Source organism: Coloeus monedula (assembly GCF_965178545.1).
Source record: "Coloeus monedula genome assembly, chromosome: 4".
Lineage (NCBI taxonomy): Eukaryota > Metazoa > Chordata > Aves > Passeriformes > Corvidae > Coloeus > Coloeus monedula.
The window spans coordinates 25,678,659-25,706,242 of record NC_138784.1 but is presented as its reverse complement, the minus strand read 5'-3'; the positions used below and the strand labels follow the sequence as shown (position 1 = coordinate 25,706,242).

Sequence of the window (27,584 nt, the reverse complement as noted above, 5' to 3'; positions counted from 1 at the left end):
CGTGACCCTGCTGGGAGGTGAAGGGGAGACATCCTGCAGAGCAGAAGGACTGCCATGAACCCCAAACCACAGGGGAAACAAAGATGTCACTTCCAGGGATAACTGGGAATAAGCCTAGAGATCATCCATCCTAGGGGCAGTTGTCACCCCCTGAAGTCATCACCACCATCTTTTTACCCTCCTTCCCCCTCAGCAATCCCAAGTGCAGGCCATGCTTCTCTCATGACCAAATATTGGGGTAATTTCTAGCACTCCACCAATTGCTGACCTTTCTCCCATTCCTCAGTGGAAACATTTCACAGCTCATACAACTGCCAGGACAGCTTGGGGTCCCACCTCCATGTTCTCTGATGGCAAACTTCCAAGTGCATTGAAGTGTCTGGGGTTTGGATGGGTTTCAACTGTTTGGGTTTTTTGGTAAGCCCTGTCTCTGGCTTCAAAGCAGCTCTGGTTTTGGGTCTAAGCCTTGTGCAACCCAAGTTCATTGTTCAGCCATTTAGGGACTGACTTCCTTCTCTGAGGACGTGAAACCATATGTCGTGTCCCTCCTCTCTGCCCACGGGACAGCAAGCAGGGGCAACTCACCCAAAGAACCACCAGTGCAAAAAAAGCATTTAAAGACCCTTATTATTGCTTTAATAAATCTGTATTTGCATCCTTTCTGCAAGGACAAGGACCCAGGCTCTCCTGTCCTCTCCTCGCAGGTCTGACCTCCTTGCAGTCAGCATGCACGCTTGCAACAGAGCAAATGAATGCAGTCCACACAGTAATTATCCTTTTCTTGGCTGCTGGTCCCAAGTGCTGTGCTCGCTGTTTACAACCCTGGTTCGTAAGATGCAGCAGCTGCTTTAAAGTCAGTCAGGTCACAATAAAATCAGAACATCTTTTGTGCTGCCCTCTTCACAATGCTTCGTATGCCAGCTGGGAGACCTCTGTGAGGGCTGCAGAGGCCCTCTTGGTCTGATGGGGACAGGGAGCCCTGCTCCTTTTCCTCAGTGCTCTAAACATTCCTGTCTCCATTGGGCTGCTATCATCTCCCCCCTGCCCTGCCCAGTCTGTCTTCTCTGACACACCTGAGTGGAACATCCCTGGGGTGGTACATGAAATACAAAATTCTTTGTTTCCCTTGGGTGGCTGGTTTTCCTACCCACTTGCAAATCTGAGAAGGGTACAAAACCTTGGAGTTGCTGCAGGAGGAGAAGAAGGCTGGCCCTGCCAGGAAGGAGACTCGTGCAGTTGTACCACTGGAAAAGCAAGGAGGGATGCAGCCTCTGGAAGCCTTGCTGCAACCATGCTGGGAGAGGACCGTGTTTGCCGGACAGAATCCTGGATCCTGAGGCAGGTCATGGTTTGAGGGGTTGTTCTGCCTTCCCCCTCCACACCGCAGTCCTCCCCACTCCCACTGCCCTGCAAGGCAGAGACAAGGAAAGCTGCAGTTCTCCTTGTCCCTCTCACCCATCTCTCCAGCTGGTGAGCCAGTTGGCTTGGGCACAACACACATCAGCATCCTTACAATGGCATGCACACACAAACACACACACACACGCTCCAGTATTTGCTGCTCTCCACGTCCATGGTTGGCACTGAGCAGGACTATGGTCCCAGGTACACTGATGCAAACCAGGAAAATGCCGGAGGATGATGCTAGAGAGGAGACAGAGCCACCACTGAGCTGAGGATGTCCTTGTAGGGTCTTCCTACTGGAACTTGGAACAGGGTTAGCTCTCAGCCAAGGGAGTGACTGCATTTTGTGTTGTTGAAGCCCCCTTTGCTTCTATGTCTTTTTTAATATTCTAGTTTTTGTATTCTTCTAATATATATAGCTATAGATACAAAAATAACAGATAGGTTTCTCTAGGGATAATTTTTGCACCTTTGGGCTTCTAAAATAAAATATCACAATTACCGCAAATAAAAGGGGGAAAAGTTCCATTTCCTCTCCCCTTTTTACCTCCCTCTTCCCTTTGACCTTGCCTCTCCCACTCCAAATATCCCCAGGAGCCTTGTAATTTTTTTCCTTTGTAGTTGCCTTTCTTTGGAAAATGAAAAAACCAAACCCAACAAAACAACAACAAAGATAAGCCATGTAGCCTCCATCCCTCCTTCCATGAGCGGTGCCTGCTGTGTTCATACATTCCCTTCAAAGCAAGGCTTTTCACCTCAAAACATTTCCCTATGCTCCATGGCTATTTGCTTTTCTCTGTAGCTGGGGCCAGATTTTCACCTGCTGTAAATCAGCATGAATCCACCTCAAGCCAGAGCTGTGCTGCTTTACACCAACAGCACGTTTTGCCAATTTACACTCACCCTGAAGATCTGGCCCACAATTTTTAACCTTGGAAATGGAAGCATGGACTATAAGGAAATTCCCAGAAACACACAAGGCAAGCCGCAGATGCTCTTCCCGTGCTGGTCACCCTGCTTCCCTTCCCTTCCCTTCACCCCACGCTCATGGTTTGGTGTAGCAGCTCCTCCAGGCCCTCCATTCTCTTGTTCCTCCTTAGCACTTTCTGAAATTCATAATCTCTCAGTAAAAAAAATAAATAAATCGATCTCTCTATATATGTATATGTATATAACTAAACAGCTGCCACGTGGCAGTCACCTGGCTGGAGGGTCCTGTCCCTACCAGCCCCATGGCCTTTTCTTGTCACTATAGTCTCTGGGGTGATGGTCCAGCTCTTGCCCTCAGGCAGGACTGTTCCCGTATTGCTTGCACTCTCCCACACCTCTGAGGTACGGTACCAGAATATTTATTTTATATATATATGTATATATATATATATATTTACGTATATATATATATATTTATAAATTTTTGTTTGCCTGTTTCTTTTTCTTGCAAATCCTTTGGAATTGCTGCCAGGGAGAAGCTAGTGAAACATGCTCCCCATGCCAGCAGCCGAATGCTCTCTCCCTGCACCTCAGGGACCCTCATCTGTTCCTCTTGCTGACTCCGTCGCCCAGCTCCAGCTCGGAAGGGTGCGGGGAGCTGCGGTCCCCTGTCCCCAGTCTGCCGGGGCCATCTGGCTCCTCTCCTTGCCTGGGCGAGGGGGTGTCCTTGCAGAAGTCCGTCACCCAGGAGGGCATCGAGAGGAAGCCCCGAGGGTCAACGGTGTAGAAGGGCTTGGCGTGGTGGGCGGCGGGGCGGCGGGGCGAGGGGCTGGCGTGGAGGCTGCTGGTGCTGCTGCACTTCTTCACCAGGGTCAGCCCCGGTGGGGGCGGCGAGAAGAGCGAGGTCAGCGAGAGGCTGCTGAGCGTCTCCGAGGGCTCGCTGTTGTTGCCACCCCCGCGCAGGCTGCTGCCGGCCCCCTCCTCATCCGAGGGGTCCATGGAGTCGTGGTGGGTGCAGCCGGGGCTGGTGCTGCCGCCGCTGCTGTGGCTGCGCTGGTGGCGGCACAGGCTCCGCAGGTTGAAGAGCCCCCGGCCCCGCAGGCTCCGGCGGCGGGAGGCGGGGGACAGCGGCGCTGCCAGGGGTCTTTGGCTGCCCGCCGCCGGCACGGGGCACAGAGCCACCGGCAGGTCCAGCGTGCACTGGGGGGAGTCGCTGAGGTTGAGGCTGTCCTCCAGCGTGGTCTGCAGGCTGCCGGCCGAGCTGCTGCTCCGGCTGTCCAGCGACGTGTCGCTCTCGGGGGGCTGGGGAGCGGGAACACGAAAGCATGGTTCTCAGGAAGGAGATGGGAACAGGGCAAGAGACTTTGCCTTATTTGTTTTGGGGGTACTTTGGGGTGTGAAAATAAGCCACGGTTACAGAAAGGGGAAAAGCTCCTGTTTCACTCTCCTCAGCTGGGGAAGAGAGCTATAAACCAACCAATGGTACGAAGCACCAGCCATGCAGCCTGCCATTGGGATTTCCTTCTGGGTAAGGAGGAGGAAAGGTTTCGATATTTTGAGCTCATTTCATTCTGCTTCAGGATGAATCTACCCCTCCCATGTGAAGCCCTGCAGCGCCCACCACTAGGCTCTCCCTGAGCACTGATGGTCCAGGAGGCAGCAGAGCAAAGGTTCCCTGTGGATCCTCACTCATGGCTGCCCTATAAACCTGCCACACAGACTGTGGACACATCTATCCGCTGGACAGGAATCAAGGGGCTTCTGTACAGACTTCCTCTCATTAAAAAAATTAGCAATATCTGGGGAGAGAAAAGAGGCCCCATGGTTCTTTTGACAAACACTATTGGCAATGATGGCATTTAGCGCAGAAAGGGGGGGTCCCTTCCCAGCACGAAAAGGAAAGAGCCTTAATTTCCTTGTATCAGGGCTCATCTAGTTAAGCTGCATTTTAGCTGTTTCTAGGAAATTGGTCTGCACTGTGAGATCATCACCGGGACACTGCACTGAGATGATGCATGTAGGACAGGAAACAGTCTCCTGAAGCAGTCTCTATAGTTATTCAATAGAGTCTGCATCACATAATCAGAAGTTTACCAACTTCTCCTTTACAACAGTTCAGTGCTTTTGTCCCAGTGGTGTGCCAGCTCCAGGGCTCTACCTCTTCGTGTCTTAACTTATACCAGAAGTTTCAAAACTGCAACAACTCAGTGCTCTCAGACCAAGGCTAAGTTTATCCTTGGTGAATTTATACACATTTGTATTGTGCCAACAGTGTCTGTCATATATAGCTGGATAACATCTGATTTTATTTTTTAGTTTGTCTGGAATAGAATGCCCCTGTTCATGGAATATCTTCCAAGAACAATAACAGGGATCTCTACTGGGCTTTCATCTCTGCATCTTCTGCCCTTCAGAGACACCTGATCTCCCCTCAGTGCTTTTATTCTTCTCTTTTTCTAGTGAGAAATAGCTGCCTTTTCAGAAAGAGATGGCACCTTTTTGGGATTCGAGAGTTAAGTGGGCAGGGCAAAACAGTGAGGACACAGCGTGTGGATGGGGCACTACAGGTTGTGGAGGATGTAGGTGGGAAGAAGCCTATTCCAACCAAAAAGGTGCATGATCTGGAGTCACAGTGTTAAGAGGACCCCAGGAGGCTGTGCAAGCTGTCACCTCCCTGGCTCACACCAGGGCTGCTGTGCATGCAGGTGTCTGCAGCACACCCAGTGCCAGGGACCCAGGGGGGAGCTACAGAGTGATGTGATTTCATCTTCATGTGGGGCTCACTGCAGCTGTTAAACTGTTTGTTGGTCCAAAGCAGAAGAACGTGTGACTTCATGGGGTGAGAGCTATCCAACACCACTTTGTTATACTACCCCCTCTCCTCCCCTACCCTCCTGCATTCTGCAGTCCATTGTGCTCCTCCTACAGATCCAGGTTACCCAGCCCATGACCACAGCTGCCTCCCTCCTTCCTCTGCCCTCCTCCTTGTTCACCCCCCTCTGTTTGGGTATGATGTGAAAATTGAGTTTTCCTAGCAGACAGAAGCGGGGTTCCTCACCTGATGGAGAAGTGAGCAGTTCACACCTGGAGATCTCAGTGATGCCCACGAGCCTTGCAGAGAGATCTTAGGAAGGTTGCGTGGACATGAGACTTCCTCAGGCCCTGTCTGGGTGGCAGAGATGGCTGGGTGGAAAAATTCTGCTGGTACAGGTAACAGAGGGGAAGATGCACCTGGAGAGAAGGGGCTGGGAGGGACTGACAGAACATCAAAAGAAAGAGAAGTAGAACAGAAATAGAAGAAAAAAAAGTTGAAGAGTCCTCTGATTTTATTTGGTGCCTTTGCTGCTGTTACATTGAGCAAAGTCTCAAGACCAGTGAACAAAGGATATTCAGGAACATGCACTCCAGGCCAAGAAGCCTCAGTCTGATGTTCAGACTAAGGATCCCACTTTTTGCACAAAAAGCTGCACCAGACCAGGAAGACCTAACACAGCTCAGAGCCATAAGATAACAGGCCAGCCCTGCTGTTGTTCTCACAGAGAAATGCTGAGCTGAAAGGCCTTGACTTAAGGATGTATCTGCCAGAGAACTTTCATGCCAGATCCTGCAGGGCAAGGGATGAAGAAAGATAAATTAAGTGGTGGTTTGGGAAACCTGGGGACCACAGGAGACCAGGACATGCTCAAGAGTAGAACCAGAGCACTTCTGCCAAGGGCAGACATGTTACATGTTCTCTGAATCTGTACTTGGTCTCAGGGGACAGCAGAGTTTTTCTGTGCTGAGTGAGCACAATTCATCTAGCTGGCATGTCAGGAGAATCTGTCCCCACTCTTCTCTGACCATGCATAGCTGCACTACTGCAAATGGGGATCAGCATTTTCACAATATTTCACAGTCATGTCTGAGAGGAGATATAAAAGCTAGCAATAAAAATTAAGGAACTGCTCCTCCCCCCATTCCTGAAGCAAATTAGCAAACTGAAGGCTAATTCTTGGTTAGTGTAACCCCAAGTCACATTAACTCTCCCCCTGGCAGAGGGAAAGCAGGGGAAAAACAGAGCTGAACCAACCCACAGTTTCAGCAGACCTGGAGAATGAGAGCCCTGCTCACCTTTGGTACTTTCATGCTTTAGCCAAGACTGAACTGAGTTGAAAGGAGTATTCTCCATTTCACACAGGTAACTGTCTGGGTTTGTAGAGCCATTCTCACTGGATGCTGGGAGCAGACATTCCCCCAGACTGTCTGCCCCACTGGAGTCAGGGTTGTTCTGACCATCCTGCTGAAAACAATAAGTGAGGACCAAGCCTTGTGAAATTTAATAGAAGATGATAGAGCAGACTTTTCAAAGCCTCAAGAAGAGCTGATTCTGATAATACCTTCAAGCTAGCTGAGAGATGCTCAATTTTCCAGCCCAAATTGTCTAACTTTTGACTAATTCAGAGGAAGTTACTAACAGTAGTGAAGAACTTTCAAATACATGTATTCTTTTGTTCTCCTCAAATCCTACTCCACAGTATGTCTCTATGGAGAAGCTCTTGAAAAATGACCAGAATTATATTCCTCAGCAGGGACACCCGGATGGATACAGAGCACCTGAAATGAGCAGGGGCATAAGTACAGCACATGGTGTAAGATGCCCATGACTGCCTGGGGCTAACCTTGATCTCCTTAGGACTCAGCTGTGCAGCGTTTCGATTGTCTGACTCATCTCCTAGAAGGATGGAAGAGGACTTGTCTGAGTTGAGGGATAATGCTTCCATTTCAGCCAGCTGGACCTGCAGGAAGGGAAAGGAGCTATCACAGGTCATGCCTGGGATCCACATTTCAAGCAGTCACACTGTTTATGGTGGATAAGTGAGAGCCTGTAGACCCAAGATCCATTTTAGGTTATATTCCTTGGATAAATCAGGAACTGCCTAACCCAGACCTGGGTTGGGCAGGAGAATTCCCTTTTTAAGAAAGGTTGAATATACAATCTGCAAGCAGCCCGCTACCAGTCCATGCTCCTCTCGTTCCAGAATTGGAGGAACGAGTCCTGTATCTGTCACAGCGATACAGCTGGCCCAAGGCCCTGCAAGTAAAGCCAGGCAGGCAGACGGGTCCCTCAGGCTGGTGACAGGGCAGCCGGCTCTGCTGAGGGATGAGGAGTGGACCCCTCTTTTTGAAGGCACCACAGACAGCCCTGCTTAAGCATGAAGGTGCTTTCATTCCAGGGAAAGTCATGCCTCTTGCAGTCCATGCCAGTATCATGCTTTTCATATTCTCTTACCTTCATTACTGAAACCCTGTTTCTCTCCAGCTTTCCTGCATCTTGCCTTTCCCCTCCCCTCTAACCTACCCAAGACCTCACCTAACACTGTCTTCCACTCTGTTCTCCATCTCTAATCTCAGCCCTCCCACACACCCATGCTTGAGCTCTCCTGCTTTCTGAAAGCAAGTCTGACCACTGCATTTCTGCCATTCTTGTGCTTCAGCTCTGCTCCAGTCCCATGCCTGACCTTGCTTCATTTTTGGCCTGTTTCGTACCACATACGTCCCTCTCTCATCCTCTTTCCTCCAAGCTTTTAAACCCCCTCTGCCTGACAACTCTTTCTCACAATGCCTGAAAAGCATCTTCTTTTTCTACCAGCCTAAGCAGTTTCTCTGTCCCTCCTGTGCTTGGATTTCCATCACTGGTCTCTAGAGTGCCACCGGTTTGCACCACCAGCAGCTAACTCTTGAGAGCTGTATTCTGGGTTGTCTCAGTTGGGACAGCTTCTGGACATGTGTTTGTGTTGGCAAGAGGCAAGTACAGCTCTTGTGCCATGACAGCAGGTGAAACATTTGGAGAGATGACTTTCGAGCTGGAAGTTTAGTGGCTTTGTGCCAATGCCAGAGACTGGAAGAGGTCTCCATCTGAGGGATAATGCACTTTAAACAAACAGAATGGAAAACCAGAGCTGGATTTAAATAAAGTGCACAAATGACATCCTTATTTGAGATATTATTCTGACACAGGAACATGGTGCTGTTCAACCACGGAGAAAGCCCAAAACCAACAACTGCTGCTCAGAGCACGAACACACAGAGAGCCCACAATGAACTGATGCCAGGGATGCTACACAACCACCAGTCAGCAACTACTCGTGTAGAGAAGCATAGTCTTCATTCAGTCCCACTTAATGTATTCATCTATTACTCTCCCAAGCGCTTGCTACACCAAAACAGCCTTATAGCTGTGCTTGTAGAGACAGGAGTATGACCTGTGGTAACATCTGTGTCTACCTTTGCCATCCATAAAAAAGGACTTCAACAAAAGCCAGAACAGTCTGTTTGCCACTGAACCGCTTGCTCAAAAATTCTGATCATCATGGGTCTACACAAAATCCACAATCAACAAAGTCACGATTAAATAAACGGCAGGTGTGGAAACACATTTCCCTGGTGCCCACTGACAAACTCCTACCATGGCTAAACACACTTCAGTCATCCATATACAGATGTCTGTCAACCATCCCAAGAGTGAAAGGATAGAAATAACAAGAGACGAGGTTAGCACCATGAAAAAAAGAGGTTTTGTTCTTATTGCTTCCCTTATGGTAGAATATTTTAAAATTTGCTGACTAAAGATGAGGAACAAAAAAAATTTTTTAAATTACAGTGTGGGAGAAGGTTCACTAGATCCAAATCCATGAAACCTGCCAGGAACATCAACCTGAGACACTGAACCATGCACACATATCCCTTAGAAAACAACTAGTTGCAGCTATATCTTTAAAAACAGACCCACGATTGCAAAAATCCTTAATTGTACAAATAATTGGTTTGAAAATAAAATATCAGGAGCATAATTGGGAAAGGTGCTGAGCACTTCTGCTCAATGCCACAAAAAGCTTAGCACACATTAATGAGTTTGAGCATATGTTTAAATGTGTGCTCAGCATCTTGATGAATTAAACTACCAAGGAAATTGGAGGGAACATTTTTGGCTAATGCATGATTTTTGTCAGAAGGGCAGAGTTAAGGCTGAAAGGGTGGACAGCAAGCATACTGTTTCTTTCTAACTTTCTAATACACACACATTGAAGAGGACTAGATAAATAGTTTTGCCTATGTAACTTGCTGTCAATTGCTTCTGAGACTGTACAATTCTGTCTGTGTACAATACTCATCTGGATATGTTGATGTACCAGAGTGCACTCTAATTTAAATGACTGTGTGCATTGCTGATGTTGGCTATGACTCCACATAGTGATTTACTGTTGAGATTTCCTCTTTGTTTTTACTTTGAAATATGAAGAGGAGGTCATGACCAGTCGTGGCTTAAAATCCTAAGGTAGAGTTTTGATTCATATGATCCAAAATAAAACACCTGTATTTTATTACTAAACTCATTCTTGCATAGATAATTTCTTTTCAGTTCCACATTTTAGATGTATTGAAATACCAATTTTGAAAGTAATTTATGGCTCCATAACAGCCATTAGAAAGTATGATCTAAGAATAATTCTTCAGTTGTGGTAATTACATCAAACTCTTTGCTCAGGCTGGGGGTTCCACTTGAAGATTTTGCTATCTAGTTTCTGTGCTGGGAAGGTAAGAAAATGGGCTGCTGTCTTCATTCATAGGCGGGATACTGAAGACTATCAGGGAGGTTTTCAAATGTAGCAAACTAGCTGCAAATGACTTGAGGGCAGTCATTCTGTAACGCCTTAGGAGATCTCATTTGCTGAGAAAGCTGAGCACCAATTGCTGAAGATAAAGACTTAAGTAAAGCGGTGGAAATTGCAGTTAATTGAAAACTAGTTATTTGGTTGCATTAATGCAGCATTCATTTGTAAAGTGTCTCAATAACGATAAACTACAGCAATGTTTGCATTTTGATACTTTTGAAAGGAAGTAATGGGGACAAGCAGACAGCTGAGAAGCTGAAAAAAAAATCAGAGCATCAGAACTAGGCATCTGAGGCCAACAAAATATTGCTTTCTTCAAGCATGGATAGAATGATCTACCAATAAGAGCTCTTTCCCCAAGTTTCCTTGTTTCTTTATAAGCGATAGCAACATGTCGAGTCAGTTATGGGGAAGGAGAGAGTGAGGTTTGCCAGTGATGTACCAATCTACTGTCAGAAGAGCCACACTACTTCTACAGGTCTGACCACACAAAATCAGAGCACCTAAATACAATAAAATTATTTCAGAAATAAAATTAATTCTGCTACTGACCTAACCCTTTCCTAGTCCAAAAGACTATTTTGCTCCTTAAGTTTCATAACCTAAAAAGACCAATTGCTTAGGAAGTAGTTTTCCAAAGCATCTACCAACTTCAGTAGCTCAAGTCTAAGCCATTTGGTGTCCTGCTCGTAGCAACAACCCATTTGTCAGCTAACAAACTTCCTCAGTGGGCCCATTTTTATTTAGTTTTTGCTCAAACTAATTAACTGGTTTTCACCACAAACCAATCCTTGCTCACAGACATGACTCTATTCAACAAGGCATTTAAACATGTGCTTCATTGATCAACCTCAATAGGGAATAAGCAAGCACATGCTTAAAATGAGAACAAAACACCAGCTTAAATCTCCCACTGAATTGCTCCTGAGTGCTCTCATTGGAGTGAGATCCTTAGAGTCCTCTGTCCAACATGAGCCTGAACCTAGACTTTTCTTGCAAAATTGAATGCAACAAGAGCTGCCAGGATGCCTTCATAGTAATTTCTCTGCAGGTCATTCAGTCCCTCCTGACCCATGTCCTGTCACGTCTCACTTTTCCAAACATCCACGTGTGGCTGAGGAGGGCAGGCCTGTACTAGAGGCAGTATCAGCACTTCACAACAGATAACAAACACAGGTCAACAAGCTCTACTGTCTACACAGTCTACAGTGAGGAGCACACATGGGACGACCTGCGGGCACGTGGGTGTGGGTGTGCAGGTCTGGGGGGGAAGAGTCCCCTCACACATCCTCGTACGCAGGTTACCTCTTGCTTGTCATGGTTACACTTCTCGCACATGGCCGGCGAGGAGTAATGATGGAAGACGGAGCCCGATAGGTTATCGATGATCATTAACTCCCCGTCGAAGGAGTCCTTAATAATTAAAGAGACACTGTCCAGCCATAAGTTCTCCTAGGGGACAAGAAAGGGGGGAGGATGGGAGAGATCATTTAAGAATGTCGAGTTTTTTGCTTTCAAGTTTCATGTGAATTTGGGGCTGGGTTCTCCACCCTGACTCATCTGGAGCAGCATCTTGTTCTGCAGGTACTTGCACAGGGTCACTGGGGGGGACATTTCCAGAGGGTGTGTAAAGGTGCCAGAGTTCAATGAAAAAAAAAAAAATAAAATAAGGAGGGACAGTCTTCACTCACTTTCAGTGCTCACGTCTGCCTTCCAGCTCTGCTGGAGTCACTCACTCTCGATCTGCCATTTCTCCTGCACTCTTCTCCTGAGCTCCCCTCTCAAATTTGCTCCTGTCACACCTTTAGCTGATCTGCTCCATCCCTCCTCTGCTGGCCCTCAGGTTCCTACACCATGATGACAATGAACAGGACACACTGCTGTCACAGCCTTGTCCCTACATGATCCTATCAACTCAAAAGTCTACTGCTGAAAGCAAACCTTTCACCCTGAGGTGGAAGACTCTGCTACTGCTAAGCCCTCAATCATCTAAGCTGCCCAGCTACTGCCCACAGCTACTTGCTGCAGTCTGGTCAGTAAGTTCAAAGGTGTACTCACCTGGGCTGGAGAGTAACATCTCACGCACAGGTGTCCTTCAGGATCTGTTCTACCACCACCTCCTCCTGTTCCTGCTCCTTTTCCCTGTCCTGAATTTGGAGAGCCCGACTTGTGGGAGCACAGCCCATGAGTAATTTCCATCTCAAGCTCAGCATCCATCTCTGCATCCTCCTGGGCCTCCTTGTTGCTGTCGTCGAGATGCTTCATGAGCACAGCTACGACCACATTGATGAGGACAAACTGGGCTGTGAGCACAAAGCTGACAAAGTACAGTGGGGAGATGAACTGCAGGTTGCTGAGACAGCTCCGGTCATCGTGGCTGCAGTCGCGCAAGGTATCCTTGAGGGGGAGTTGGGATTGAGAGGGAATGATGGAAAGAAGGAAAGACTAAAGTAAGAACAGAAGCTTGGCTCCTCTTTCTGTCAAAAAGCATTGGTGCCAATGGAAAGAATAAAGCAAACACTTCTATCACCCCATACCTTTTGGCATAATGAGGTCCCAAAGAATCTGGGACATTCTCTGTTAATATGCTGTCTGCTTCAGAGCAAAACCATCCAAAGGCATATGAAGCAAACTTTCAGACCATGATATGTTGCTGCCACTGTAGCCCCACACATGTGAACAAGACCGAAAATGAGCAGGCTGGTACTGCCTTCTCCCATCTATACCCAAAAGCACCATATGTGATGAAAGAACTTTCGTTTCTCCATGTCCTCCAAAGGAAGTATTTATTTTGTATTGTCCTGATAGCTCTGCAGATGAGTGCTGTGTCCAACACACATGTCCTATGCTCAGCTTTGATAACAGTCCTGACTACAGCGGATAGTCCCTCTCAGCCCAAATTATTTTCTTGTTCCTCCCAAGGAAAATTGGCACTTTTCTCTATCAGATGTCTCTAAGGCTAGATGAGCCCAAGGTCTGAGTTACCATGGTGGGGACAGAGACTCTGGACCAAGCAGGGACCTTATCTAGCAACCCAGCTTCTGTGTTCTGTGCTCCTTCCCTTTGCTAGCCCAAGCTCTGCTGAACAGACCACACATCGGAACTTCTCTTTCCCCACAAGGAGGAGATCCTTGCCCCTAAGGCCCAGTTACCTTCATGATCCCATTCCAGTTGTCACCCGTCGACACCTGGAAAAGCGTGAGGAAGGCCATCCCAAAGTTCTCGAAGGTGGCGTGGCGGCTCATGCCCTCGCAGGGGTTCTCATCATTGCACACTGAAAAACAAGGGGAGCGCAGCACTCAGGGGAGGACACACTACCAGCCCTGAGACCAACAGCATGAACTCACAGCCTGAAGACCTCAGGTGATTAATGGTATCAGCACCCTGCCCAGTGGTTGGCTGTTGGCCATCAATATGGAAAAATCCCTTTTGGCCGAGCCCCAGGATATCAGGCAGTGTAACTCTGCTGCTCAGGAGTATCCTCCCAACATGTCATTGTGCTGCCTTTCTTCTTGATCAATATTCCATGGCAAGAGATGTAAGTAAGTTTTCACAAACTTTTTCTTGTAATCTTGAAGGCAATGTCAGGGACTGAGTGCAGGAAAAGCAAATGTTTAAGAATGTAAGAGAAAACGGAGGCTGCTTTTATTTTGTTAGGTTGTTAGGACAACAACAATTTAGAGGGAAATCGTTCTTACATCAATAAAGCATAAGGGAGAATAAAGTCCACCAAATAATTCAGTCCCTTTATTGAAGAGCTCTGATTTTGAGAAACTCCAACCAGCATGTCTGTAGCTCACACTGGAGCATGGTCTGCTTGAGACTTACCCAGTTTTCCAAAGAGCTCCACTCCTAGAGCAGCATAGATGAAAAAGAGGAGCATGAAAAGGAGTCCAAGGTTTCCCACCTGAAAGCAAAGGGCACTGTCAGTCTATCCCAAAGCCTATTGCATCTGTACAGAAAGTATTTCTGCATTTCAAAGTCTGAAGAGAACAGCAGTGAAATTCCAGTGTACAAATGCAACCAAACTATTGCTCAACACTTGAGAAATCTTCAGTGATGGCTCCCAGTTGCCATCAGGGCTGGGGGAGAAGCAGGCAGGTGGGAAGAGAAGTCATGGAAAAATTAGGGACTTAACAAGTTTTTCTGAACCATTGAACAGTTTCTGATCTGAATGCATGTGGTCACTGGGCCTATGTTAGGATCATCACTTCAGGAATCTTAATTTAGTTATTGCAACTGCTGTGCCATCCAAATTCAGGAGAGAAATAAGTGATTCAGCCCACCCACTTCCCTGGACTGCCACATCCTGGCTCTCTACATACTGACTGGAAGGAATTATTTCTGATGACTAAATTAGACACCATAGTAAATGCTGTGAAAACACCGTGCTGGGTCTGTGTCTACAGGGCGTTAAGAAAAGGAAGTTAATAAAACTTAGCTGAGAACTACATTTCCAAAGGGCTCTTTTAAATTAAAGCTCTATTCACTATTAAGAATTGCTGCAGTGTAACAAAGACAGGAAGGGAATTTAAACAGAACAACTGGAGATGCCTTGTATGCCATTAGCAAGCCAGAATTCCTGATTTGAGTCTGTGCTCTAGGAACAAAAAGAGAAGTGTCAGGAAGAGGATAAAGCGCAAGGGAAAGGACAGCTTATTTTAAACTACTTCTTTTGGCAAAGCCAATAAGTCTTGGAGATTAATATTACACATAATTCAATTGTCCCCCGAAGACCCGGTGTATAAAATATGGAGACTGGGTTCATTCTTTTAGCGGTGAAACTGGTGGATTTTAGACTTTTAAGTTCAGATTTTTACATAACTCTAAGTATAAAGTGATTTTTTTATCCTTGCTACACAACTTTATTAAACAAAGCCAACCTGTTATAGGAAGTAGCAAAAGCCAGTCAACAGGAAGTCATAGGCTTTGATGCTGGAGGGATTAACTACTGCTTTTTATTATCTTCCAGGGAATACCTAGAGGCCAAACTTTGAGACTTCTGCTTGCTTTGGGGCAGATATTACTGACCTCCAAAAGACCTGACCCACCAACTTGGTTAGCAAAGGGGCCGTAGGTAAACAGGAGACAGAAAAATCAGAAATGAGAAAATATGGAAGAATATACTTGTGGTTTGTGGCTAGGACCAGAAACAGAGACTCACGGGTCCCAGCTGTGCTCTTTGCCATCTTGAGCAAAACACTTAACTGTCTGATGACTCAGTTTCTTTGTCTACATGACAGCGATATGAATAGATAATAAATAAGAGAGGAGGAAATATATTTTGGGAATAGAAGTTGAATCTCATCATTTAAGTGCAAATATATTGCAGAGTCCTCTTACCAACAGTTTCTGGATACTATTTCATCCAGCTCTTAATATCTGTGTGCATTTATCTGGGTTTCAGAATAAACATGCCACAGACATGCAGATGCTGGATCTGAAGACCTGCTCTGTTCCAGATCCTTGCCTGAGAAAAATCATCTGTTGTGGCTCCTGGAATGGAAAACAGCAAGGTGCAAAGTAGGTGCACCGAGCCAGTCTGTGGCACCAGAGCCAGAACTAATAAAAATTTGCATTCCACATCTGCCTGCACTACAAACATCCTTCATCTCTCCTTCCTTCTATTGTCCAGTGTATCACAGTCCACAACTATCCTGAATGATGTTGTATATCCTACATATGAATTACTAATATTGTTTTTATTACTATTATAATAAACCACAAATAATTATTGTTTAATAAAAAGCATGGGAGATCAGACAGAGGTCGGGATCCATAAAAGATCACAGAGTTTCCCTCTCACTTTTGTGCCATCAGATTCTTCTAGTACAGATTGACATTTATTGTCACCAACATCAGAAGTAAATTCCCTGGGTAACTACTCATGCTGTTTTCAGATTGATTCCCAGCTCATCATCACTCACCAGCACTGGCACATTAGCTGATAAATCAACTGACAAATGCCTGTGCATTTTGATATCACGCAGTAGAGTTCCCTTCTCAGGGCCTGCCAAGGGACTAGTCTGATGTATGATCCGTAAAACCACTTGGTGCCATTACTCCTTGCTTAACAATTCTCCCTCAACAATCCAAAAGGAACGGGACCAGACTCCCTGACTGCTCATCCATCACAGAGGATGCTCACAGTGGGCTTGAAGCCTGTGTAAAGCACCGTGTCAGCGTCTTGTTTGGGAGCAGCTGCCACTCACAGATCATGAGATCCTTCTGTCTCCATGTCTTGCAGCAGACGCTTAACTGCCGGCTGTGTGAGCCACAACAGAGCGTGTCACTGCTTCTCATACATGAGAGGCTCAGAAACACAAAGGGGTACAGGAGGAGAAAAGAAGAGAAAGTAGGAAGGGGGAAGCACTGGCTAAGAAAAGGAGTGATGAGAGTGCGAATGGAAGAGAAGGAGGGAAAAAGGGGCACATTCAGGGAAGGGTGAGAGGTGCAGTGACAGAAAAATTTCCTTTCCTCCTGAAATGGCTTCCAGTCACTCTTCCCTTCTTATGGAGAAGGGAGAAAGGAGCCAAGAACTAAATGCAAACAGTTAGACACTAGCTAGACATGATGGGAAGAAATCCAGCAGTCAAGCCTCATTTCTTTCACGTGCTGGAGAAGAGAGAGGTGAGGTGAGCTGTAACCCCATGGATGAGAACTTGGACATGACCTTCAGTCAGTTGCCTGCACACCACAGTAGACACCACCTCTGAGACTCCACAAGAATAAACCCTTTGGAAAAAGGGACAGAAGAGGAGAGCCTTTTGGGAAGATGTTTTACCTGTGGCAGGGCTTGAACAACTGTATCCAGCAGCGCTCGCATCCCTGTGGCCATCTTCAGTAGCTTCAGGACTGTCACAACAAGCACAAGAGAAGTGTCAGTCAGACTGAGCTCAGAGGCATCCTTTGTGTGACTTACTAATGTCAGTAGCACAAGACAGATGTCCTGTCTCCTCTTGCCCTAGAAAAACTGGACTTTCCCCTCATTTCTCTTCTCCCTTTTGACTCTACAACCCCAGTTCCTTCTCCTTGAGTTCATATAGTTTTTACAAAATACTCTATTTCTGCCACCCATGCCTATTGGGCTGCTTCTGCTTCACCCAGACACTCTTTTCCCCAGGAACATGTATCCTAATTGTCCTTTTGCTTTGATTTTTCCTTCCATCACTTTCTCTTCCTTCAGCCATCACTGTTATGCCATCTTGGCACACCTTGGCCACCACCAGGAAGATTCAGGCCCTTACCTGTGCAAATTTCAGTCTGCTTGGTGGCCTCTTCTCCCCACACCACTACCATAGTTGCCCCATAAATGACTAACAGAGAAAGTTCAGCTCTCACATGATCTGCCCACCCTCCCAGTGCTTCACCTCCCAGGCAACCAGAAAGCCTGAGCTTCTAGGGTGTCCTAAATCCTAGAATCCCTGCTGGGATATGATGAAGGACGCCCCAGAGGCTCCTCAATAGCTGGGGACAGGGTGAGCTCACGGCTCTACGGCCACTGCTCATTGAGTCCTGGCACCGAGTTGCACTCCATGGCCACATACACCCCTGCTCTGGCCAGCGTCTCTCTCACCCCGCGCAATACGCAGCACCCTCATGATCCGGATGATAGTGGGGTTAATAGGGAGAGCAGCGTTGATTTCAATCTCTTCCAATGTGATGCCCATGACAGACAGCAGCACAATGGCCAGATCTAGCTGGTTCCACCTTTAGAAGAAAAATTCAAGAGAATAAATGAAGATAGAGTTTTCCATTTCCCTGAAAAAGAAATGTAATTGTCTCCACTTCATCCTAAACATTTCCTTATGTATGAGTTCAAGGCCCCATTGTGACTCACCCTGTATGGGCTTTTCCAGAGAAACAGAGATTCACTTTGCACACACCCTGAGCAGCCAGAGGCAAGCCAGACTGATTTGAAAGCATGGAGCTGTGTTACTATGGCACTATGCTTTGACTAATGGGCTCAGCTTTTTACGGCCTTACTACCTCGAATCAACTTTGCTATATATGTTCTGCTTCAGCATGCTCAGAGTTTGCCTCAAGGGCAGGAAAAAAATGTCTCTCTCTAACCTCATCTCCTTTGCTTTCTAGCCCAACGAGCAGACTCCAACCAAGAGGCAATTTTTGGACAACTCTTGCTATTGCCTAGGCATTGCAGCTTGTGGAGGATGAGGTTAGGTCCATGCTGTTCAGAACTGGAAGGCAGTCAGAGCACTCTGCCACCGCTTCACAGTCTAGATAGGGCACCATGCTCAAACCTCTACCCTAAACCCAGCTGTCCCACAGCCACAGTTGACAATCCTCTGCTCACCTGTCTTTGAAGAATCGTCGCAGACCAAATGCCACCAGCTTGAGGACTGCCTCAAACACGAAGACGGTAGTGAACAGGTAGTTGCAGTACTTGAGGGCGGTCTCCAGGGACTGCCACAGAAAGAGAGGATAAAGAATTGAGGAGAAAGCAACATCAAAGATATAACCCCCCTGTGTGGGGACTCTCCTAAGCACCAGGTATTCATTGTGGGGTGTGGAACCTACCCCCGGTGTTCATTGTGGGGTGGGGAACCTGCCCCATGCTTCCGACCTACTTGAATGTAGAGGTTGCCTACTAAGGGCAACCACCAGCCAGCCCCTCTGCCCCATGTTCTTCTCAGGATCAGTTCCAGCTCCTTTTCCAGTACTGTTTAGCATAATCAGAAGCAGGAGGCTATTGCAAGAGAATCCACAAAATGCCATCAGGCTTTTCTTCTGCCAGTAGCCTGTGCCACCTGAATGACACCTTGTTAATGGCACTGGCATAGCTGCCAACCAGGAGTGAAGCACAGAGGTTATTCTGGTTGTGGATTCGGGCCATCACTGACAGGAGGAAACCCTGCTGTGTCTTAGTCTGGGGCCAGCACATCCCACCTCTGAGCTGTTTGGCTTCTGGCTCTTTCACGTGCTGCCCCTTCGCCACCACCAAGGACCAGTGTGAGCAGTGGGCAGCTTTTGGTGGCATTTTGTGCTGGAAGGGTTTGAAGTGCTTTGAGAAGATTGTTTAACAGAGCAGGCTGGCTTGGCTGGAGCTGTGTTCCAAGGAAAGGAGCTGAAGAGTAAGGAAGAGAAGTGACTTGTTGAGGAACAAAGATCTGATGTGAGGACGACAACAGATAAAGGTTGAGAGTTCCTGAAACCTAAAGCTGGGCACCATCTAGGGCAAGATGAAAGCTGGGCAGCTGGGCAAGGTGGGCAAGAAACAGAGGAGCCCAGCAGTAGATTTGAAAGAGGACAGACAGATTCAGCTCCTGATCAAAGCCTGAGCTACCTCAGATAATCTGTTCAGACACCAGCATTGTCACCTACACCAAGGGTCTTCTGAAGAGAGAACTGAAACACCACTGGGCAGAAGTCATGATGAATGCTTTGTCTACATATGGAGGCAGAAGTCTCCTTTGATCTGTGCAGCATACATTTTCCCACCAAAGGCATCTAGAGCTTTGCCAGGAACACTGAGAGGTACATGGTCTATACCCAAGCAAAGTGTAAAACTTATTTGGCCTCCAGGGTGCTGTATTTGGAATCACACCCTGCAGCTGAGAGAGGCTCTGCTCAGCACTTTGGCCCTGCAGCTTCTGTTATGAAGAAAAGGTGGCTTGGTAAAGATGGCCCATCCCATGACATACCCCTGGCCACCCTGGTTCTCTCAGCTGAGGCCATATGGCAGGGGAATAGGGCTGACATTCAGAAATCTGATTCAAAGCCCGAAGCTCCCAGGACACTGCTGCTTCCATGACTCCTATTAGGATCCAGGGGAACATAAAAAGCAGAGCAGGAAGCTAAATTTGGGTGACCCACATATCCACTTACTCATATAAAGCACAGAGACTTAATTGCACCATGCTTTCTAGGGGCTTGACTCTTGCTCAGATACCTTCTCTCTAAAGATTTTAATGGATAACAAGTGTCTGAGTAGGAACTACCTTTCTGGATACACATAAAACTCTTCACACAAATTTGCCTACTACAAAACTAACTCCTAAAAAACTTTAACAGTTGTTTTTAGAGACACTCAAGTGTCCTACTTATGCTGGTGGGCAGTGGTCACCAGAGAGCTGTACCAAAATAACAATGTCTAGAGGCAGGACTTATCTCCATAATCTCACTCACCACAGGTTGGTTGTAGTGCTCCAAGGACATAGTGACCACGTTGAGGCAGATGATGAAAGTGATGAAGATGTCCAGATAGTGGCTGGTGCAGACCGAATGAATAAGGAGGCGTATGTGGCAGTAGGTAGCATAGTACGGCAAACGCTGCGCCTCTTCAGTGGAAAGAGGGATATGGGCAGAGTTAGGAAGAAATTAGAACAAAGAGAGAAATGGGTAAGAAACACTGAGGAGGGAGAAGGCATAAGGCTGGTGATAGGTGTTGAAAGAAAATGGAATGAAGCTGGGAGAGAGAAAAACCTAGAGAGAAAAGAACAGGTGAAGATAAAGGACATGGCGGGGGGGGGGGGGGGGGCGGGGAGAAGAAAAAGAAGAAGAAGTGGGGAAAAATATGTAGGAAAAAAGACAAAGAACAGAATACTAGGAAGAAAATCTGTTAGTCTGTGTTTGTGGGAATGGTGCTAAATCAGCATGTCTTGACAAATTAAGATCACTTATGATAAAAGGGAGCAGATGGTTCAAGAAGAGGCCCTGGGGTGTCATGGGAGAGAAGGGGAAAACTGGAGCAGAGGAAGGGAAAGCATGCCCATAGGCTGTGAATGGAAGTCTGAGTAGAAGGGGTGATTTCCAGGGGCAAGTATGCTTTAGCAATTTTTATCTAAAGGTAACACAAAACAGGACAGAAACACCAGGAATAGAGGGTTTCCTTTACCACAGAAGGTTTGGGATCCCAAGGATTGACACTGCAACACGGGGGTCACTGAGACACAAAACACAGGGGTCTTCCTCTTTTTTTTTTCCCCTCTTCTTTAAATTTGGATTTAAACACAAAGAATGGTCTGTCCAGGTCTTTCTTCAACCACCAGCTGAGCTGCAGGAAGCCCAGGTGGGACTCTACCCCAAGCTCAGGAAGTGTTATCAATGTGTGCATGCCCCATGCCAACAGTGCCTGTCAGCATGTGCACAGGGGTGTTTTGTTTTTGGTACATTGTCTCCTGAGGAACGGGGTGCTAAAACCCCTCCCCAGTGCCTTCCCTGGAGTCCCAGCAGACCTCCTCAGCCACCCCTCTTCCTCAGACCGCCCCAGTGGCATGTGTGGTGACACAGCAGTGGTGCGGGGAGGAAGGCTGAGAGCACGGCCACGAGCGATGGATTTCGGAGACCAGCCCATTGGGAAAGAAAAAGAAGAGGAAAAGGTTTTTCTCAGAAAACCTTGGCCTACGAACCAACCAAACACTTAGGCTGTGCCTTACTCCTTCGCTTCTTCTCCAAGCGTCGCAGGCGCTTCTCCTCCCGCCGGCGTGCCTCCTCAGCCTCCTGGTGCTGCCGGCACTTGTGGAAGTTCTCCACCACCACCCCCACAAACATGTTGAGCACAAAGAAGCTGACGATGAGGAGAAAGGAAATGAAGTAGAGGAGCATCCAGGGGTTGTTGTTGGTCACTGGCTGGAGTGAAAGGAGAACAGAGGCAGTGATTGTCTTAGCAGTACAGGAATAGGGATGCAGTGGGCAGCAGCCCAACAGTTCCTGCTTTACAAGGTATTGAAATAACCATGTGTGGGCCAGGAGGGAGCCAGCATGCCCAGAAAGACACATGGCACTATTGCTTCTTCATTATGAATTGATAAAGGCCCACTGACACTACCACAGACACCCACAGCACAGCCACAGCTACACCTCCCTGCATGGACCAGACAAGACCATGGACCTGACCCCTTGCAAATAGGTGAGCAAAGGATTCAGATAGGGCCTGGAAGGGACTCTTGGTTTGAGGGAGATATCTGAAGCAGGACATTAAAGCACACTTCTGCCTTACTAGCACAAGGAAAATGACAAAGGTCCTTTCACATGAAAGTCCATGTACCTGCTGGTCAACAGCCACAGCATCTAGTCCATTATACATAATATTCACCCAGCCATCCTTGGAAGCCAGAACAAAGAGGGACATCAGAGCCTGCAACACATAAAGCAAAGCAGATGTGGAGCAGGTGCATCTGGCAGGCAGGAAAAAAAATATTGTGGGTTTATGCTCTAACACACACAGCACCAAAATACTCTTCCTGTGTCTCTGCACACATCAAAACCTGCTCCTTCCCCTGTGGAGGACAGGGAGGGGGTGACAGGAAACCATGTACAGCCAGATCCACCAGAGGAGAGAGGTTTTGAAGAACATCTGCTTCATGGCAGGAGAAAAGAGAAAAATGAAGCTCTCTGCTGCCACCACTTTTTTTTCCCCCCATCCTCTGTCATCTTGATACCAACCCACTAGTGACACAGCTTCTGCATGGACACCCAGGCCAAATAACTGCTCCTTCTGGCCCAGGCATTGGCTTTCCAGGCACTGCATCTATTCCCTGGGGAGGAGACAATCCCTTTGATGGGTTCCTGTCAGAGGAAGGAGATGTGGGTAAACTCACCTGTCCCAGGTTGTCGAAGTTATACTTGTGGTGCACCCACTTGTAGTTGGCTGCCACGCAGTCAGACCGGTTGGTGATGTTCCTGATGTCGACCCCCAGGCAGTGGTAGAACTTGCCCTTGAAAAGCTGCAGGAGGGGAGTGACCCCATCAGCCCCTTTCCCCACAGGATTCCCCATGCTCCCTGGGATGTACAGAAGCTGCCAAGATGCTGCATGGCCTGCAAGACTGCAAGCCACATAGAGCATGACAGGGACACCACCAACACAATGTAGAGCACAGTTTCAACCATTGCAAAGGAGCCAGGACCACCCTTGTAAGCTCACACTTGGCTTTTCAGCCTCCTCCATTGCCCCAGGCCAGCAGTGACTGTAAGCCCACCGTCTGACAGTCCTTAAGGCAGCCTTTCTGAGTACAAAGGGAAAAAGTATCTTCTAATCAGTCCCCTAGAGTAATCTTCCCTCCCTGCTTCCCAGTTACTGAGAGTGCTGATGGGAAAAGAAGATCTCATCTGAGGGTAAAGGACCAGAAAAAAACATCTTCTTCTTCTCATATATATTTTTTTCACAAAGCTGCACTGCACTGCTGTGACTCTTCTGCCCAGGGCTCCTTTCCCCATATGGAAGGTACTGGATTGTGCATTTGTACAGATGCATCAGAGCAAACTAAGTATAGCGCATTCCCTGAGATGGAAGTAACGCCCACACCCTTGCTCCTCTGCAATGCAACAGCCAAAAATAAAAAGGATTAAATAAAAAAATTAAAGAAGTTTGTGGGTGGAATTAGGGCTCAGAGTGAGCGGGAGAAAGAGAGCTGGCTGGAGGCAGGGCTCATATGAGCAGGTGCTGAGCTCCTTGCCCTTGTGGGGCGAAATGGTTGTGTCCAGCGAGCCCTGCGCTGTGCCAGCCCTGGGCTCTCCCAACAACGCTGACCCAAACCCCCATGCAGCTGCTGCCAGGTGTGATCATTAACTCCTGTCTCATGTCCAGCAATGCCTGCACTTGCTGAGCACCTGTCTGTGCTTGGCAAAGGCTGTGTGATAATGGAGATGACTTGTGGAAGAGGGCAAATACAGAAAATTGACTGGCTTCCCTGTCTCTCCTGCTCTGCTTGGCTCCCTGTGTCTGTTATAGGACCTGGGGGTACAGGTGCCCATGGCAATAGGGGTAGGGACTCAAGGGCTGTTTGATGGACAGCAACAACCTACCTGCACACCCAGGATGCCAAAGATGATGAAGAAAGCACAGCAGATGAGGACAATGTTTCCTATGGGCTTGAGGGAAGAAATGAGTGTCTCCACCACCAGCTTCAGGCCAGGGGCTCGACTGATGACTCTGGAAGGGAAGGAAGGGGAAGGGTGACAGGGGGACAGGGCAGGGGCATTTGGCCTAAGCAAAGCATTTTCAGCAGCAGCAGACCCCTCTCTCCCTGTGCAGTGACCCCTCAGTGGAGATCACTCCCGTGATCAAAAAGCCTCCTCTCCCATGGATTTGTTGTCTGATGAGGTACCTCCAGCATCGGACCCAAATGGCTAAGGGGCACCTCCCTGTGGCTTATTGCTTGTCAAAGACCACACTTTGCCTAGCCCAGCTGGATCTGACTCTGGGACCCTTCCTGGGGATAACCAGTGGGAAGAAGGGGGCGAGCAGGGCTTGGTGGGGTTCTGACCGGAGGGGACGTAGGGTGCGCAGCAACCGGAGCACTCGCAGCACCCCCAGAATTTTGGCACCGCCAGCAGAGGCCACTGAAACCACAATGTCAATGAGAGACACGAAGACCAAGAAGCCATCCAAGACGTTCCAACTGCTGCGGAGATAAGCCTGGTCCCCAAAATACAGGCCTAGAGAGACCACCTGGAAGAGAGGGGAGAGAGGAGGGGATGAAATAGCTCCTCTCCATGTTACCTGGTAGAGGGCAACTGTGGAGAGAACGGGAGGAGGGGGAATAGTTATCAACTCCTCATGACACTGAAGTGTCATCTCATAATCTTCTCCTTTCACCTGGATGTCTGTGAAGGAAAACATCTGTTTTCTGCCTCCCTAACATGACACTGTAGGGGACACACAGGAAACCTTTCCCTGCCACACCAGAGACTTGGGGCAAGTCTCCCAGTTCAGAGATCACCTGAGAGGTAAAGTCAGGCACCAAAATCCATACACTGGCTCTTAAAGGGGTAGTTTGTTTGCCAGCAGTTCTCAAAAACAGTGGGTACTACAGAAATTGGTGGCCATGGGGAGATCTTAACATCCTGCAAATCACAGTCAAAATTCAGATATGAATTTTAGGGGTTTAACTTCCAGCACACAGTTTAGGACTTTTTCCCAATCACAAGAAGGGAATACCAAGGTCTTCTGATTGTTGCAAAGTACTTTGAAATCTACTGAATAATTATCTCAACTTTGAGCATGTCATTAATATTGTTGTAATGTCTGCCATTCTTGCTCCAGGAGAAAGGGAATGGACATTTGACATCATTACAAAATCCATACTTGAATGCCAGCTATCCTTTATGAATAATAAGATCCAGCTGGATCTAAAGCCTAGGATAAACATCTCCTTTAAGCCTGACAGGACAGGACTCAACCCCAGGCAATATCTGCCATTATAAAGTTAGAGGGAAGGACTGGCACACCAAAAAGAACAGATTTTAAAAGGGTGCTGATGAAACATGAACCGTGTTTGATACTGGAAAAAGGCTCTGAGCTGTTCACCTCCAGTAACTTACCTTCAGTGTCATCTCAGCTACAAAGATTGCTGTGAAAATGTAGTTGGACACAGTGAGAAAGATTCTTTCCTAGAAATAAAATAAAAAAAAAAACAAAAACAAAACAGAGAAAGACCTTAAATGTATTTTGACTACTTCTTGTTACTCTGTCAGGCCCCTCTGATGATCTTGATATTTTTGCATTCCTGTGAAGAGTCTGAAAGCTGAAGAAATAAGGGAGGTGTCCTTGGCAGAGGTCAGTGCTAGGCAGCTTTCAGCTCATACACCTTGGCTGGGACAGGATCCTACGCAGCTCTGCCAGAGCATAGTGGCTGGGATTTTTTTGCATCCTGCAAATCTGGTTTCAAGGCACTCCCTGCCCTGTTCTGTCAGTGCTGCTCAGGCCTGACCTGCTGCACTGACCTGGGACTCCTTCCCAAAGAACTGCTGAGCACAGACCACAGATCGTGTCCAAGTGCAGCAGAGTCTGGGCGTCAGCTAAGGCAGACAAGCAGGAAAAGTAATCTCACTTGCCAGCTTGAGCCTCCTCCAAGATAGCTCAAGAGCAGCACACATGAATGATGATGTGCCATTCCTACAGCATGGAAGCTACTTCTATCTTTCAGCTCCCAGTCCTTGTCCCTTTTGCCTTTCATCTCTTATATGCAGGTTCCTGGAGGAGACTCTTACTTCCCAAGACAGAAGGAACTGGGCTTTCTGTATTATAAAGCGGGTTGCCCTATTACAAGAGCCTGCAGGGGAAGCACACATTTATGTCAATTACTAATACTTAGGTATTTGAATAGATGAGTCTGAGCTCAAGTTCTTCCAGAGATCATACCAGTACCAGCAACACTTAAGAATCACTGTTAGAGGTTGTGCCAAAAAATGGGTGACAGGTAATGGTTCTCACCGTGCTTCTGTGTTCAATCTGGGGTCTTTCCAGGGCAATTGTGATGCAGTTCAGGAAGATGAAGGCCAGCACTACGTGGTCAAAGAGCTTGTGAGCAATGATGGTTTGGCAGAGGAGGCGAAACCTGCAAGAGAGTTCCAGTAGGCACTTGTGCCTCGGGCAGAATGAATTTAGGAACAAAGATGACACAGAATTAAGCATTCTGGCCAAAACTGGGCTCTGATATAGCAGCTTTCCTATCTATGATACTGATGTCCTTCGAAATGGCAATAGCCCAGGGTGGTACATGGTCACACAGGGAGCCTGGAGCAGAGCAAGGACAGAGCAATGAGCTGAACCCTCCATTGATTTCCCCAGTGCCAGAGTGGTTTCCTAGCCACTATGACTCTGTGCTCCTCTCTTGCCTTGTGAAGAGGCTGAATTCTAGTTTTCCTCCCAAACTCACACTTTGTACCACCCCACAGCAAAGAGGCCGGATACTGAAAGCTCATGAGAGGCAGGTAGGCTGGCAGTCATGGGGACCACACTTCTGAAAGACACTGTGCAGATTAACATAGGTGTCACACAAGCTCTCCCTCATGACCCATAATGAAACCCTTTCTTTTCAAGGGGCAATATACATGAGTGAGAATAGTGTTGGCTGGGGTACATGGACATTTTCTCCTGGTGAGAAGATCTCTTTAACATGAAGAATTCAACCCAATTTTCCTCTTTTTTAGGCAAGAAGAATTCTAACTTTACCCTAAATGTGTGATATAACTGCTGGTAAGTTGGTACTGGGACTGTAAATTAAATGAAGACACTATTCTGGTACCAGGGGAAGAAATATCAGTATTATGGAGTCATCAATAATACATTCTTTATGCTCTTTGTGCTAACATTAGTGTTCCTTGCCCTGCTTTGCTATAAATATTTAGGATTACAGAAAATAAAAATGGGATGCTCCAAAGGGAGGGAAGATCACAATAGCTATTTAGGATGCTCGACTTTCCTTTCATTGCCAGAATCTAGGAAAAGAAATGTTGTTTGGGTGTAGAAGGGACAAGGGAGGAGAAAACACACATTCTCAGCTGGTGAGGTTAAAACTGCAACCTAACATCAGGGGATGTGGCCAGCAGAGCAACAGAATCTACCCCCTCTTCTCAACCCTCTCATGGCAAAAACTGCACAAACCTGTTCTGTGGGGAGAAGAGATATATGGACCAGTCTTCCCGTAACTCACACCAGTCTGGCTTGTAGACTTCCATCATCTTCCGGATGCGAAAGCACAGGCTCTGTAGGGATGCAGCAGAAGCAATTGCCACTGGTGACCTTCCCACTTGCCTGAGAGAGAGTCTTCCTTTCACATCTGACTCAAATGCACCACTACCTGCTTTTCTTTAATCCCCTGACTGAGAAAAATCAACTCAAAGGCAACAAGTAG

General features: G+C 47.3%; 1 protein-coding gene across 12 annotated transcripts in view; it reads right to left on the bottom strand.

Annotated features, from left to right (window-relative positions):
* Positions 1–657: 657 nt before the first annotated feature.
* CACNA1I (calcium voltage-gated channel subunit alpha1 I) overlaps positions 658–27,584 on the bottom strand; it is a 123,322-nt gene continuing 96,395 nt past the window's right edge. For 8 of the 12 annotated variants that reach the window (XM_082280552.1, XM_082280549.1, XM_082280548.1 and 5 more), the window contains 20 exons: positions 27,335–27,435; positions 26,162–26,285; positions 25,270–25,338; positions 24,213–24,397; positions 23,752–23,878; positions 22,547–22,672; positions 21,994–22,083; positions 21,356–21,575; positions 20,133–20,284; positions 18,301–18,410; positions 17,563–17,696; positions 16,771–16,841; positions 13,815–13,893; positions 13,139–13,260; positions 12,045–12,383; positions 11,292–11,438; positions 6,993–7,109; positions 6,445–6,613; positions 5,393–5,589; positions 658–3,636 (listed from right to left, as the gene is read on the bottom strand). In XM_082280552.1, coding sequence (XP_082136678.1) covers positions 2,935–3,636; positions 5,393–5,589; positions 6,445–6,613; positions 6,993–7,109; positions 11,292–11,438; positions 12,045–12,383; positions 13,139–13,260; positions 13,815–13,893; positions 16,771–16,841; positions 17,563–17,696; positions 18,301–18,410; positions 20,133–20,284; positions 21,356–21,575; positions 21,994–22,083; positions 22,547–22,672; positions 23,752–23,878; positions 24,213–24,397; positions 25,270–25,338; positions 26,162–26,285; positions 27,335–27,435 — 3,381 coding nt within the window. In that variant the 3' untranslated portion in view covers positions 658–2,934. The remainder of the gene's footprint in view (positions 3,637–5,392; positions 5,590–6,444; positions 6,614–6,992; positions 7,110–11,291; positions 11,439–12,044; positions 12,384–13,138; positions 13,261–13,814; positions 13,894–16,770; positions 16,842–17,562; positions 17,697–18,300; positions 18,411–20,132; positions 20,285–21,355; positions 21,576–21,993; positions 22,084–22,546; positions 22,673–23,751; positions 23,879–24,212; positions 24,398–25,269; positions 25,339–26,161; positions 26,286–27,334; positions 27,436–27,584) is intronic. The other 4 variants (XM_082280555.1, XM_082280556.1, XM_082280557.1 and 1 more) reach the window with 4 other exon arrangements.